The sequence below is a fragment of the Leguminivora glycinivorella genome, chromosome 8 (genome assembly GCF_023078275.1).
Source record: "Leguminivora glycinivorella isolate SPB_JAAS2020 chromosome 8, LegGlyc_1.1, whole genome shotgun sequence".
Taxonomy (NCBI): Eukaryota; Metazoa; Arthropoda; class Insecta; order Lepidoptera; family Tortricidae; genus Leguminivora; species Leguminivora glycinivorella.
Window position 1 is genome coordinate 13554205 of NC_062978.1, and position 17280 is coordinate 13571484.

Sequence of the window (17280 nt, forward strand, 5' to 3'; positions counted from 1 at the left end):
AAGCTACTTGTCATTTGAATCGGCAATATATTTGAACCAACAAGTCGATTTTATAATAAAAACAACCTGACACATATTGTTTTAAACATACGTTTGGCTGATTCAAACGGATAAACCGCAACAAGTCGAACTTGTTAAATTCACAATGCAAATTTCTCTCAGTGTAGATTAGCAAACCATCCACCCGAATTTAATAAAAGCGAACATATTTCAAAATTGTTATGACCTCTGCGTAAATATTTTTAGGGTTTGGCAGAAATCACTTTTTACGATCTTAACACGCCTGTTTCACCTTTCGCTAATATATAAATCGTATCACACATATTTTTTTCGCTACAAGTTTGTACCTTTCGAATTTTTGTGAGTTCTATCTTATCCACGGGAAAGTTTCAGGATGATTTAAATTTCCGGATGTCACGAACAACCAGCTTATAAATCTGATTAAAATATCTAATAATTGAAATTTTGAAAAGGTTTACTCAGCATTTTCAAACTTACCGGTAATTAGGTAGCAGGCACATAGATTGTTGATTTCAACAACAAATACGTACACTGAGAGAAAATACAACCAGTTTTCATGTTCGTTCAACAAGTTTTTTGGTTAAAATAGCGCCTACGTGCTCTTTGGTTCAAACAACAAGCTACTTGTCATTTGAATCGGCAATATATTTTAATCAACAGGTCGATTTTATAAAAACAACCTGACACATATTGTTTTAAACATACGTTTGGCTGATTCAAACGGATAAACCGCAACAAGTCGAACTTGTTAAATTCACAATGCAAATTTCTCTCAGTGTACTTAGAAAACTTTAAAGTCAGAACAGATAGCATGAGCAGTTGTTTGGAGGTGGCAAAATAAAAATAAAATGTGCATCATCCATCACCCTGGATTTATAACTCTTTATGCCGCTTTAATAAAAATCGTAGACGAAAGAGAGCACGACTTTTGTCATAACTGTTACGTTTTTTAAGTAATGTTTTTGAACATGGCAACAATTTTGAATGTCAAAACTTAATTTATTTTAATTTCAAAATTCTACAGTATAATATTAACATTTTCTTAGACGATTAACTAAAATATTTTGTTCGCAGTAAGGCCGCTTACAGTAGAGATTCTATCTCGAGAGCATCCATTGTCGGTCGGCACAATGACCGAGCTGTCATGCAAGTCCACAGGCGCCAGACCACCGGCCAAAATCACGTGGTGGCTTGGGGGTCGCCAGTTAAACTCCATAACAAAGCAAATGGTAAGTATTTATTCGAACAATTTGTATATATAATAGATGGATTCAGGCGTTACTTTGCGGAAATCTATGATAATCAAAAGCAAAAAGAATATTTTGCTTATCCGCGAATAAATAACGTGCTGCGGGCCTAGTTTAATAAACGCTTGATAAACGTTAACGCATCGGTGCGTCCCTATCCCACTTACCGCGGATAATAATGCGAAAAGGACGGCCTGATGTGATAAAGTTTGTCACGCTAGTTAACCAGTGGCCCCTGGTCAATCAGTGCGAACCCCTTATACGCGTACTTACTTGCATATTTTTTTACATGCAATGAATGTTCCCTTCCCATGCTCCCACCGCAGAAATAAATACGTAAATAAATTTAAATGTCGAGTCTCGGTTCTTTCGAACTCGGTCACTTATAAGACGGGCGTAGAGATATAATAGATCCAACACGTAGAACTATTTGGAGAGCTTTGAAATCAGGTGCAACGCCTCCTGGAGTCAAATCACAGGCACAATATATGAATATGCTCCAGCATATGCTACAATGTCTCAGCAGGCATTGGAACTATTTTAGATAAAAAGGAAAAAACGGAACCCTTAAAAGGAAATAGTAGAAATTTATTTACGTAACGAAAAATAACGAAACTGAGAAAGATATATGAGAAATCATAACCTCAAAAAATATTTATCGTCAAACATGTCACATGTTGCTTTAAAATCTTGTGAATTTGTAGAAAACATTGTAAAAACAATCATTTATGAATAAAACTGTGTACGATAATCAAACTATTTACCTTGGAAACTCACCGTTAATCACCCTGAGATTTTATAGCAATAAACACCACGCGTCCATCCATGAGCCACTACGTTGAAAACAAAATGGATGCCGCTGTGTTCAACAATTTGACAGTTGTTCCCTCTGTGTAATAATAATAATGAGAAGTAATTCTACTAATATTTTTAAACTAATCTTTGGGATATTCCTCCGTAACTAACCCTGAGTAACGAAAGTTCTATAAGTTGGGACAATATGTGATATTACCAAAATAATATATTTTTCCTAATTTAAGCAAATATTTTCGTACTGAACATAAAGAAGAACATGTAAAGACTGAATAATTTACAATTAAACTTTTAAGAAACTAATATGAGTCGTAACAACCTTCCTCGATAGAAGTACGGTCAACATTGGGACATGATTATACTGCTGTGAAGTTACTGCATGCATCACCGAAAAAATAAAATAAAAAAAAGAAAAGCTACAATTGTCTTAAGATTAATTTTGAAATGAATCAAAAGATTCGCTTTTATTAAATTAACGTAACTCCAGTGTGCCTTATTTCTCAAAATATATTTTTAAACCCTCCTTGTTTTCACGGGACACTAAATTAGCTAAAAGGTACACATTTTATGCAATTCACCCAAACCATAAATTTTTAGTTACATCACATAATATATTTTTTTTTAATAATTTTAACCTTACTACCCATTTCCTCATAAACGCGTAGAGGTATTAAATTGAAATTCATACCAAATACTCAGGTCTATAATACCTTTAAGCTGTAACAAAATCAAACTTCTATGTCAACGCAATCAAAAGAAACAGCAATTTAAGCTGCATATTTTTTTTATTAGTACATATAATAAATTAATATTAAAGTTCTTCAGATATCCCTAAGTACCCAATTGTGATACTAGGTTTTATTTTTGAATCGATATTTTTAATTGTATTATACCTACATAATTATGTTTGTTAATTATACCTTAACGATTAACAATTTAATAATGTTAATTAATCAATATTATAGTAATTTATGTTTGTGCAAACGTAACTATCGTGGTAAACTACAAGTAAATTATATAATATCAAACTAAATTCGACTTTACTATACCAAAATCACAAGAACATCCCATCCAGTTCATCGCGAGTTTCAAATCCAAAGTTTAAATTCGCGCTCTCATAGTTAGCACTCTACACATACATAGCTTTTCTAGGATCTTCACCACTTAGACGGTTGGCAGTACTCAACGGTGCGTTCTGTTTCTCTCTAGAAACTTCTTGCCTCGTACAGCTGAACTATAAAACATATGATCAGGATCCCGGGTTACAATTGCATTTATTTGTGTGATGATGAGCACCCAATGAATGTTTTATATGGATTTGTCCCGCTGTACCTTAAACATTTATATATATAGACTTGTGTTTTAAAGATGGTTACCTAATTAGAATTCTAAAATCCATATAATAACATAACAATACCATAAATGGGAAAGTGTGTGTGTCTGTTTATTTGCCCATCTTTTACGGCAACACGGAGCGACAAATTATTGACGTGATTTATACAGTGGAGATTGTTGAAGGGATGGAGAACGACATAGGCTATTTTTTTTCTCTTTCTAACTGCCCACTTCCCTAAAATGGGGGGGTGGAAGTTTGTATGGAGCATTCCGCCATTTTAGAATCCAACGAGAGCGAAGCCGCGGGCAAAATCTAGTCTAAAATAAATCCAATTCAAATACAAAGATAATTTTACTCTTATCTAATGCTGCTATTAGGGCCATCTCGTTAAATCTCAAGGACGCTTTACCTAAGGTATTTAGGGTTCTCAAAGGTCGGCAACACAGAACTTAATTTAGATAGAAGAAACAAATTCATATATTTGTATAGGGGCCGAGCGTGTCAAATTTTGTACTGAAGTTGATTCTTGCCTGTAGTTTTAAATATGTCTCAGGCTCTTGATTGTTCATAATTTTTGTGTTGTTGCAATTGAATATCACGTAACGAGGCATTTTTTATGTTTTGGTTGACTTCAACTTACAAAAATTGACGCCCGAAAGCTGCAAGCTGCGAGTAAAGACGGACAACTCAGTGGATTTCACTGAGTTCATTTGACACGCTAAGTAGATACGTTTGATCTTGACATCTGTGTGTCGGCAACGCATAAGTGGCTCCCCTGATGTTGCTTATGTCCATGGGCGGCGATGACTGCTTATCATCAGGCAGCTCGTCTGCTCGTTTGCTGCCTATTTCATAAAAAAAAAACTCGAAATGTCTGAAATGAGCTACAGGCTAACAAATCAACGCTTATACCTATACATTGATTCCTTTGATCTTTAGCGTGAGTTAATTTCCTTCCGTGCGGGTTATGTCTTGTTGCTTATGGTGCTCCCACACTGGGCTGTTATTAATGTTATATAACACGGTGTGTGAGAATGTTGCGATGGATGACTATTGTGTGGTGTGACAAGACGGGATAGAATTCGGAATGAGTATGTAAGGGGAATATTAGAATATAACTATAAATTGTGACGACATTCGATGATATGATATAGCTTAACTTGGACTCGAAATAAAAGGCTTTTTTATTTTTTATTTTTATATGTAAGGGGAAGCCTGGGAGTAGCGCCAGTGACAGAGAAAGTGAGAGGAAGCAGATTAGCATGGTATGGGCATGTAATGCGGAGGGATGAAAGCAATGTTGTAAAACGAGTTATAAAGATGAAGGTGGATGGTTACAACGGTAGTTAGTGGAAGGCCTAAGAAAAGATGGATGGAATGTGTGAACAATGATATGAGAGTGAAAGGTGTTAGTATGGAAATGACGGCTGATAGAGAGGAATGGAGGAGGAAAATCTGCTGCGCCGACCCCAAATAATGGGAACAGGGCAAGAGAATGATGATGATGATGATGATGAACACGGTGTTAGAGGGACAGCGCACCATCACGCCATGGCACTATCCCTGTCACTAGGCTTGTGCCGTTTCGTTCGTTGATTGGAGCGCTCCGATCTCGTTCAATCGCTCCCACGAACTAGTTCGCTCTTTTAGGTCTTTTGCTCATTTAGTTCAGCCAGACCAGCGACCACTGCGGTCGGAAAGATCAGAACAAATGGGACCGAATACTTAGTGTCAAAATGATACGAATAGTCCAGAGATAGTAACATTCCGGGCCGAAAGGTTGTAAGTAAACGAAGTTCAATATGAAAACTTGACGTTTTTTGTTGCTCTGCTAAGTAGCTCTCGCTCTCGATCGGCGCAGTCACACACTCGTTCTCGATCCAAACCGCTCGCGCTCGCCGATCATATCTTATACTTTTAAACGAGCAATTCTTGTATATTTATTTATTTATTTATTTATTTATTTATATATATATTTATTTACACTGACGATCTCGGAAACCGCTCTAACGATTTCGCAGAAATTTGTTATGTGGGGGTTTTTGGGGGTGAAAAATCGGTCTAACTTATCCTTAGGTCCCGGAAAACGCGAATTTTCGAGTTTTCATGCGTTTTTCTTCGCGCGCCATCTCGTGTGCAGTAGTTGTACTGTTAAGACAGAATTCTTTCGGTCGATGTAAGTACTATTTATTGCAAATACTAGATGGCGACACAGGTCAAGGCTAAAACGAATGCCACAAAAACTCAAATAGTGTATTTTTCTATTCGTTCGTTTCTATTCGTAAATGCGCGCCATCTCGTGTGGAGTAGTTGTGTTGTTAAGGCTGAGAATTCTTTCGCTCGATGTAGGTACTATTCATTTTTGAACTAGATGGCGACACATGTCAAGGATACGAAACAGAACCGAGCGAAGCTCGGTTGCCCAGATATTACTGAACTAAATGAGCAAAGACCGATTCACAGAGCACGGAAAGATTCAGTTCATTTCGGTCATTGATGGGATTTTATTCCTAACAGTTCATAGTTCGTGAACGACACAAGCCTACCTGTCACACCATGTTAAAATAGGAAACAGAATAGCATAGATAGTTTTTTTTAATTCGGAACTTTTTTCTGAAAAATCCCATACACCTGCGATAGATGTTACATCAATTGCTGTTAAGAAACGGGCTATGTGTTTGCGATATGTGATTGACATGTCATAGTTTTGACTTGTACTTAGTGTGAGTTAATTTTATTGTAAAGCCCGTTTCTCAACAGAATTTTGAAGTTAACATCTATCGCAAGAGTATGGTTTTTTTAGAAAAAAAAATACAAATATAAGAAAACTAACTATGACATTCTGTTTCCTATAATGGACCTAACTATATGCCGAAGTTAACGGAATTCAATAAAAGCAACACAACATTTATTAGCCAGTGTGGGAGCACTATTAGAGTGTATGTGATCTTGTGAAAAGCCGTGGACAGTGTACTACGTAACAAACATGACGTCTCTGGAGGTTTGAGTAGATTTGATCTGATCAAGGCGGAATTAATGGATTCGTGAGGCATTTGTGCTTTGTTCTATCAGGTAAAGCAAATATGAGATATAGTATTATATATATTTCAAAGAATCATATTTTTCCTACCTATTACCCTTACTATATTTTTCATGTATATTTTTTAAATTAGACTACTAATCAAGATTTTCATAATGTTTACTATTTTATAAAACATTTTTTGTTTTTAATAACTTGATGTATAATATAATTTAATCGGATTATTATTCATTATAGCCAAATAATAACCAGTTAGTTGTTTAATAAAATTTTGCGCGGCGCGGCGGTAATTCATCCTCCTGGTCATTAAGGTATAAGTAGGTACCGACTTCAAATTAGAGAAAGTATTCGTTTCTGAGAAACTTATCAAAAACACCAGGTTCATTAGAGATATTTTTTTTAGTAAGAATAGGTAGACGTTTGACCACGATCACACCTGATGATAAGTGATGATGCGGTCTACGGTGGAGCATGCTTACCTATGAGATACCTATTTACTCTTGCTTTAAAAAAAATTTTTTTTTGTTGAATTTTTTGAACTGAATTTAATTTTTACTTCGTTGTTCCCAGGACTATGAAGATGGGAATGGAACGCAGTCATTGCTACGTTGGACGCCTCTGAAAGAACACAACGGGCAAGTTTTGACATGTCGCGCTGAACATCCTATGTTTAACCATTCGGCCATCGAAAGCAAGCTGCAGCTGAACATTTACTGTGAGTAAAGTTTTGATGAGTAGGGCATTTGTATACATATTTTTTCACTTTGTATTTACAGCTGTGTTGTTAACTGTACCCACGATAAAAGTGATACTTGTGGATACCCTGTAGGCGTATAGTAGGTATACCCTCAATTATGATCTCGCCTTCACTTTTTACGAAAAGCCGTCAAAAAAGCACCCTATAAAATTCAGTGTTGTTTACGAAGCAATTTAGTTCAAAACCGTTGTGTCCACAGATGTTCCTGTGGCGACTATACATCTCGGTGCCAAGATGAACCCAAACGACATAGAAGAGGGGGACGATGTCTACTTCGGGTGCGAGGTCGACGCAAATCCACCGGCTTATAAAGTGGTGTGGGAACACGACGTGAGTGCATTTTCTTGGTTATTTTGGCTGCATAAAACAAGCACGTGACTTGTTAGTTACAATGTAGTGCCCTGGGCGGTTAGTTTGCAAGTGACATTTTTAGGAGGACCTTTTTAAGTGGCTTGTTTTGTTTAGCGCGTTTATCAGGAACACAATATAATAGATACTTACTTATTTATACCTAGTATAAGTAATAATAAGGCATATAATTTTCACTGTGCTTATATAAACATGTAACTTCTCAACCTGAAAGAGCCCACTGACTATCACTTTGCTGGACGGTAAAATCCTGTCACTTAGTAGTTAAATTGTTGACATGATTACCTACATGTGTCTATTGTACAGAGTGTACCTAGAAACCAAATCTAAAATGACGTTAAAGCTCATATAAAAATGAAGTGTACACAAGTACACAATTAAAGTCATCATATATAATAAACTTACCACAGTGAGTACAAAATTCAAAGTAAGTAGGATATACGAGTAAATAAAACCAGTAATATGAAATACGGTATTCAGCAGATAATTATGTAGCATGTTGTTAAAAATTAACTGTTACAAAAGCAAGTATGAATGATTTATTTAATATCGAATTTTCACTGGAATTTTATCGTACTTTTGATATTTACAATAGTACATTCTAGGAAAAGCTTATAATATTTATTATACATATTACGTGCTTCAACCAGCTTTAAGGCAGCAGAGCGAAATAGGGCGCGAGTTAAAAAGTTATAAAGTTACGTTTTTTTAAATTGCCTGCCACAAATAAAATAACGATATGTTTACTTTTCAAGCCAAATCATAAAATTTATTTATTGTGCTTGTGAATCAAAATAAATGTTACTTTTTAAGCCAAATGATTATTTTGCTCGTGTGTTCATCTTACTCGTTAGTCCGTTCTCACATTATCCGATCCCATATCGGATGTCGGAAAGATTTCAATAGAAAAAACTCCAAGATGGCGCCTGTAAATGTATGGGATGGGATATCGGTCCTACATCCGATATCGGATCGTATAATGTGAAAACGCACTTAGGGTATGTTGGTAAATATCATCATTAATTCCTAGCCATATTCAAATTAAACCTCTCCAATTTCACACCGTAATCGCCTCAATTGAAGCTAAAGCCATTAATTGGTTGATTCAAATTTCTCATATTAATCTGTTACAGATATTTGCGCGTCTAATGTACCACGGTACCTTAGCCGTTAATAGCCGTTAATATTCTCGCTTTTAACAGTTTCACAAAATATGTTTTTTACTATATATTGGACGACCACCTCGAAATCGCATTTCCGTACATACTTTAAGGTAGGGACTCCATGCTTTTTCTCGGAATATGACAAATAAGAAAAATATGATAATTATTGCTTATGGAAATAAATTTTCCTCATAAATAAAAATTAACGATTTCTTGCGTTCAAAAAAAATACATTCGCAGTTTGGTTTTGTCAATTTTGTGTAGATTAATTAATTAATTGTTTTTAATATAGTAATTGTATTTTTTTTAATATTGCGTAATTAGCTTTATTAATAGTGTGTGAACCAGCCTTTAAAATCTATATTATTTATGGTTCATTAATATTTATTGTACGTGGGTAGCTTTTGCACATTGTAATTTTTCCTCAGTCACCCGTTGACCACGAATGCTGTACCTCTAAAGTGTTCGAAACGTCGGGATGAATTGTAAATTCATTATACGCGATATAATCCGTTTCCATAGTTTTATTTCATGAGTAACTATCGCGTTAACCAAAGGCAATATTAAATATAATATATTCATTTTATTATGTTTATGTCTAGAGAAGAAAATAAAGATGACATTTGTATAGATAGTTTTGGTCGTGTCCTTTCCTCTTGTGTAAACGATGGTTTCAATCAAAACATTTAAACCATTGAAATAAAAATAAACACATTAAATTTTTAATGACTATCTACTAAGCTCGGCCTTTTTGTATTCATTCAGAGGATTGAGTTGAATGCTTTTCATGCCACGCAATTTAAATTGGAATGGAACGTGTCCACGACGCTATATTTAAATAGTATAACAACTGGAGACTGGAGGCATGATACTGAGCCTGAGCCAACAAAAAAGTCAAAGAGTTAATATCTCACGATAATATCTCTTTCGTAGCTATCTATCTCTAATAATTGTTCTTGCGCATTGACGCAACATAGGCAGCCTACATTTTGCGGCGTTTCGGTGGCGTTTTGCGTCGCAGAAATGCCACCCATCTACGGGGCCTGAATCACATAGGTAGAATGGAATTCGAAACAGCTTAGTTATCGCTATCGCTTGTGCTAAGACAGCGAAAGTCTTTGAGCCCCTGTATAAGTAGCCTTTTTAGTTATTCTATTAGTGTGACAGTGACAGCGTTTCGTTTGATATGCTCAGCGAAATCTATTACCATGCTGGTGCAGCATGTCATGTGAGGATACAAGCACGCAAGCCAAGTTTGATAGAAAACATGCTTTCATATAACAAATTATGTGCCAAAATGTAATTTTGATATGTTTTGGGATGACTGGCATTTGACTTATATTGCTCATTTTTTAACCCGCAGGTTTTTAATGTAAGGTTCGTTATTATAATAAAATAAATTACCATGTCTCGAAGGAAAACATGTGGTTCAAAATTGTCAGCAATGTGTCAAAGACGATGATGTCGCCCTGGTTTCTGAAATATGAATTTTTTTTTGGTGACGTAACGTCTTCACTGGAAAAAGTAAACTATTTTTTATTTATACGTATATTGAATTCAAAATAGGATTACGATGTGTATGGTGAATGCGGATTTTTCTATACTAAACCAGGAAATTAACACACTGCCAACAACCACCCGCCAGGTGGGGCGCTCTATTCGTAGTCGCTGTTATTCATTTACGGGATTTTTCATGCTCGTAGCACGCGTTCGCACTGAATGTGATAAAAGATCATAAAAACGTATTTGATTAATAACTACATTCACCGCTCGGCTCAAATTGCACTAGAGCTACGGCTACGGCGTAGCCACTAACATGGGATTGTCGAAGAGTGTAGCAAAAATGTTTAATAGAGGCTGACATATTGCTTTTAGCGCTGAATAGAATACTTGAACAAAAATAATTTAGTATTACCTACACATTTTCATCACAAACATTGTAAGAATGGTTGAAAATTGTCGAAATCTCATAAAAGTCATAAAGGATAAGACTTTGAATTAAAAAGATAATAATTTAAACTTGCCATAACCTAACTCCTAAAGGGTTGAAATATGAGATATTTGAAACTTCGTTTGCAAGCTATTATCGCCTAAGACAATAAAATTCAGAAAAAACACTTTTAGAGTGCAGAACTTGTAACTTTATGAACATAATATCTAACTTGACAGCTCAGATAGGTCTTGTTCAACGGAAAATTAATTATTATACATATCATATTCCGTTGCTGATAAACATATGCTATTTCCAGCAAATATCACCAACCTGCTTAAAATATCATCTTAAAAATGTCACTTTTAAACTAACGAATTCGTCTTTTATGAAGCAACAGAACCTTATATGCAATAAAAAACCATATAACAAAATATTTTATACACAGGGAACGTTGCTACAGCACAACGCAGCTATCGGAGTTATAACGCACAACACAAACCTCGCGCTCCGAAACGTGTCCCGCCACCAGGCCGGCAAGTACACTTGCACGGCCTCCAATGTGGAAGGAGACGGCAAGTCACCGGTGCTGCATATGCAAGTTGTCTGTAAGTTATACTTCTTCCTTGGTTCCTTATACTTCTTTTTCCTTGGTTCCTCAAGGGTCGCGACCATATGCGGTGGATGTTTTGTGCCCGATAGGTCTCTATTCTTCACGATTTTCTGTAATTTTAAGTATAGTAAGGTAAATTTTTAAGTAGAAGGCCGTCTTCATAACTGAAGTTATACTAAAGCATTGTAAACTCATAAGGTACAGCGGGGCAAATATCGACTGGGGGGCCATTATAACTGATCCATTTTTTCCATGTTTTACAATGTTTGCATTATTAAATAGAGTGTCAACCGGTTTTATATATGGCACGCGTGTTTAGTGTATACATGTGGAACTCAACTTAATAGTTTAATAATGGAAACATGGATCAGTTACAATTGCCCCCAGTCGATATTTGCCCCGCTGTACCTTACTCATACTCCACATACATATAATAGTTAGTAGGAAGTTATTGTCAACTGACTAAGCGATTGATAAATATAATAGCTACGTTGAAATATTACAAAAGAACTTCCGATCAATTTGGGAAGGTTGTGTTCTGGTACATTGACGACGTCAATATTCATGATTAAATGTACTCGTTTCCTTTAATAATTCATGACTCTTAAGTGTATTACAAAATAGTGGTACACTTGATAATGGGATAGGTAGGAAAACAAGTTGTCATTTAAGGTCATGTGGTTGTCTAGAGTCACACCAAACTGATATGACAGCGATTTTGATAGGTCCTACAAGGGTTACGATTAAAATAATATTTTCAATAGAAGAGCGAAAAAAAATTGCTGCCAACTTGGCATGACTTTATCATTTATATGAAAAGTAGTAGGTATGTAAAACATACAACAGTTACGTTTGATTTTAGCAGTATACGCGGGTTTTATCGCTCCATATTCGCTTTTTACGAACGAAATAATTTGCTTTCTATTGCAATCACCTCTTTGTCAGATTTCATTTTAAAAGCTTCACTGAAACTCTAAATAACAAGGCGTTTAAAATTAGCTGTTTGGATTGATTTATTTTAAACGATAAGTATTGTTATTTTTTAACTTAAAAAACCACAGAATTATATTTAGATAGAAGAAACAAGTTCATCTATTTGTATGGCGGCCGAGCGTGTCAGATTTTGTACTGAAGTTGTTACTTGCCTGTGATTTTAAATGTGTCTCAGGCCCTTGAGTGTTCATAATTTTTGTGTTGTTGCAATTAAATGTCACGTTACGAGACATTTTTAATGTTTTTGTTGACTTCAACTTACGAAAATTGACGCCCGAAAGTTGCAAGCTGCGATTAAATTCGGATAACTCAGTGGATTTTACTGAGTTCATTTGACACGCTAAGTAGATGCGTTTGCTTGATCTATGGTATATATGATATCTGTGTAAAAAAACATTTACAACATTAGAGGCACGAAATTTTGTATAAAGTTAATAACCGGAGTGAACGCGACTTCTTTTGTAAATGAGTCTATTAAGATTATAGAAGAATAAGTAAGGGGAGAGTTGTAACTCCATACATCAGTAAATTCGAGTTATTTATAATGATATCTAGCATCAGACACGCGTCAAATAGCGTAAATAGGCTAGTTTCCTACTAGTCAAATCAGCTTCTTTTTAAGAACTGTCAATACGGTTTTATAATATGGAATTCCTATGAAATACTGAGGAGTGACGTCACGGTCAATTCATTTACTTTATATCTTTCTCTTTGACTTATTAAATATAAATTTTGTTTAAATATAACTACTGTCCATATTTTTCTTCTAATTATGTGGTGCTTTATTTCGTGCACTGCATAAAATATTTTATTTTAAGTATAGGAAACTAGCCTATTATCTCTAAGATGATAATATCATCGAAATGCAATAATTAAGTGGGTGCTATTATCATTTACATGAATAAATAAAAATATATTATAGGACATTCTTACACAGATCAATTGACCAAGTCCCACGGTAAGCTTAAGAAATCTTGTGTTGTGTGTACTACTATTTACGATAATATCAAATATAGAAAACATATCAACAATGGAACAAATATCTGTGCTCGTCACTATCCATGTATTGTTTATTCATCAACGTCGGGTATATTATTCATTGAATATTGCCGCACGATAAATATTGCCATGACTAGTGATATTAAACTGCTATTGTACTGTCACAAACGGTAGGGAGATTAAGTTACTTATACGATGTGTCACAAAAAAAAAGTACTTTCCAACAAAGGCCGGAAAATAGGCCTTTAATATAAAAGATCTAGGTCATTTTATTATAGAATTACATCATTATGTTTGTTTTGCTCGAGAACAGAATGGTTAAGCTTAAGTGAAGCCTAATAAAATAATTCAAATGTTTTAGACGTCCAAAAGATCTGAAATACTAAAAGCTAAAATGTCTGAATCGATTGCTTCAAAGATAGCTTGTAAACTGTAGGTAAAATATAAAAAAAAATCCGCTGTGTCAAGAAATATGAGTTTAAATTAAATAGACTATCCGCCATTCGTAAAGGAGATGATGTAATTCTGTGTCAGTAAGGGTACCCATCGATCACTAAGGGCGATGTTAAATTTAGTGAATGGTAATGATTATAATAAAGATGCAAAATAATAGTATTATTCTATTGTGAAATTACTTAGTGCAACAGTGATTTATTAAATTTGTGGACGATAAATAATGCATAGAATAGTATTTTATGCAACAGGCGTTTAAATTACATATGTCAAAAAAAGACGAGTGGAGTGGGTAACAATTTGGGGCGAAGCCACAGAATACATATTAGTACGCGAAGCTGAAAATTGTCAATAAGGACGCCACGAGTATTTTTTGACTCAGTTATACACCGTTGCATACAATACTTTTTCTGCTACCATGCACTTAGTTTTTAATGGTTTTCTAGAATAAATTTGGTGAAATTCACACTGTTTACTGTATTTTGACGCAAAGGTTTGCACTGTTAGCGCAGCTGCCCAAAGCCATACCGCGCACGCGCGCAGTATCGTTATAATAATACGTTACCATGGTTACAGAACCAATGCGTTTTCAATTTTTTCGTTACTGCGTGCATGCGCAAGTAGTTGGCGGACGCTGACTTTGGGGAATAGACTTTTATGTAGAGTTTTAAAGATCTATGCACGACCCTGTAAATGACGAATAACATTTCGCGAGTAAAAAAGTACTTAATATCTTACCAATGCCGCTTTGTGAGATTTATCTCAAAATACCAAATAGAATGTAGCTCACTTTTGCACCTGACTGTACATGTACATTACAATATCAAAGGGATTTGAGAGATTCGATTGAAACAATAATCAAATTTTTCACTTACGTGTATCTCATTGGGGAATTGGGAAAAGCAAACGAAAATAGACCTGACTTTCATCCTGATGTCTATTTACGTGAGTGTCAATCACTCTACAAGACTCCTATTTTCATAGAAAAGCCCGTATAAATACATAATAGTATTTGTTACTGAAAGAACACAGAGTTGTTAAAAATAATATTATGTTTTGTAATTGGCGACAGCACATTTCAAATGTCGTGTTATTTTGCGTCGTGACTCAATCGGTTTCCATACAATAATAATAATTATAGTTGCATGCACAACTATATTAAATGTACATGTACATATCACGACAGACAAAAATGTGAAATTACTGCAGAAATTTAATTAAGCTAGTATAAACTGAAATAGATACCATACACTAAAGAAAAAGCGTTTAGGATCGCTTTTTCTTTTAGTGTATGGTGTCTACTTCAGTTTATAATTTATACATATATATATGTATGTATATAGTAGTGTTACTACTTAAAAAAAAATCAAAAAATATTTAATAAAATAATTTGATTTGTTCCCTGCATCGTAAGCTAGTATAATTTGAAATGATTTCCATTTTTTGTTTGATATCACGTAAAAAAGATTCGTTTGTGGTCAACAAAAATATGGTTCACTGAACTTTAATTACTTTTTTTATTAATTTGCCCCTCAGACCGGCCTTTGTGCCGCAAGAGAGAAATAAAGATGATCGGAGCGGCCCTTCAAGAGCCGTCGAGCGTCGTGTGTGAGGTTGACGCTTACCCTGCCCCCGCTAGTTTCGAGTGGACGTTGAACAACTCCGCCGGCTTTGTTAAAGTCGATCCAGTAAGTATGGTACAAACTATGCTGAAAATAAAAACTAAAAAACCTTTAAGTATAAAGTTTTGTAGCATTTTTAGATATATAAATTTGAACCTTTTGTTCAATGAACCTTCTGAATTTGTTATGCCCCTACACGGGTGTTACAATGCCAGGGTAGGTTAAACAGGCTTTGTATTTTTTCACTTTAGAAATACATATACAAACTATAAAACAAACTTTAATTACAATAATTCTTCCTAACATTATTCTACAAACATGTCTTTAGCATAATAAACTAAAAGTGAAGCAAGCCTAGAACTACGCTAATGAATACAAAAAGAGATACTTACAAATAAACCCAACACGTGACCTGTCCTAAGCCATTATTACTCACTATGGCAATTTCATCAGTAAAAATCGGAGCCCACATTTTCCCTCAAACTTGATATGGGTCGGCTCCAGAAGTAATGATATTTTATCTGGTCCCCATTGTAAACACGGGAGCGCCTTTCATTTTTAGGTTGATTATTGAAAAATCGTTCCTACCGTGATTGTAAAAAATACCTGCATTGAAATGTAAAATTTCAATACTTACCTATCTTTTGAACAAACAGGCTTTTGAACAAACAGAACAATTTCGTCAAATAGCGGCAAGTCCGGGAATGTCGCTGGGAGCATAAATGCGGGACCGTTTTATTTTCCTCCCTTTTTTTCTTGGCAACTGATATGAATTTTGGGATAATGGGTAAAACACGTCGCTGGAGGCCTACAATTCTGTAAGATGCTACAAGGTTTTTCGCTACTTTCTTCGTTTCACGGATAATCTTCATGAATGCATTGTTTGTACAGACAGTTCTAGTTTCGTGGTTTTGTTTTGGATAAAAACGTACAAATTTTTCGATAATATTATTACATATATCATTGTCAATCGTACCTCTTTTGTGTTATTGTTAAGGAAACAAATTTAACTAATTCCATATTATGTAGTTATAATAATTATCTTCGGTTAGCGCGATAGTTACTCATGACATAAAACTATGAAAACGGATTATATCGCGTATAATGAATTTATAATATATCCCGACGTTTCGAACTCTTTACATCGTTCGTGGTCAACGGGTGACCCGCGTATGTTAACAAATTATTAATATTTTCAATTTGTAAATATTTGTCATTGATGGTATTTTTTTTGCAGGAGCGATTCACAGTCGAAACAAAAGAAGGCAAATCCGTATTGACATTTACCCCAGTATCCGATGTCGACTACGGAACGTTGTTCTGCCGTGCGTCAAACCTGGCGGGCCAGCAGGTGTCGCCATGTGTTTACACCATTCTGCCGGCCACAAGGCCAGAAGCGCCTTATAACTGCACTGTTTACAATCTTACTGATGACTCGTTGGATTTAGTGTGTAATGCGGGTATGTATTTTTAAGATATCATTATAAAAGTAGTATAATTCATGATGACGCACTAATTTAAAATAATCTAACCTTTGATGCATGCATACTTTGATATGCATATCAATACGAACCAAGATACGCGTTACTTCGAATTACAAGATCAATAAGTCGTATGAATGTACCGGATTGATTCTCGGAAACTTTCATTGTATACATGAGTATCAAATCTTTATTCAGTCGCAGCTCCATTAATGGTTCATTTAATACTCACGTATATAATTATTTTCTTTAACTTACTTATTCCATTCCATGCCAGCTTTCGTCAAATGAACCTTTTTCGATTGAATACAATTTCGGCAGCTGAAAGACTCTACTTAGGTACTTACCAATTAAAATGAATTCTACGAATAAACGAAATTTGCAATTCGTATAATTTTTACAGAAAAAAGTAAGTACGTAAGGACTCTTAATTAATTAAAACA

General features: G+C 35.0%; 1 protein-coding gene across 1 annotated transcript in view; it reads left to right on the top strand.

Moving 5' to 3' along the window:
* Positions 1-17280, top strand: part of LOC125228555 (hemicentin-1-like) — a 183735-nt gene that overhangs the window by 143767 nt on the left and 22688 nt on the right. Inside the window, exons 7-12 of the mRNA XM_048133164.1 lie at positions 1096-1250; positions 7028-7172; positions 7414-7544; positions 11125-11284; positions 15271-15422; positions 16594-16816. Of these exons, the coding sequence (XP_047989121.1) occupies positions 1096-1250; positions 7028-7172; positions 7414-7544; positions 11125-11284; positions 15271-15422; positions 16594-16816 (966 nt within the window). The remainder of the gene's footprint in view (positions 1-1095; positions 1251-7027; positions 7173-7413; positions 7545-11124; positions 11285-15270; positions 15423-16593; positions 16817-17280) is intronic.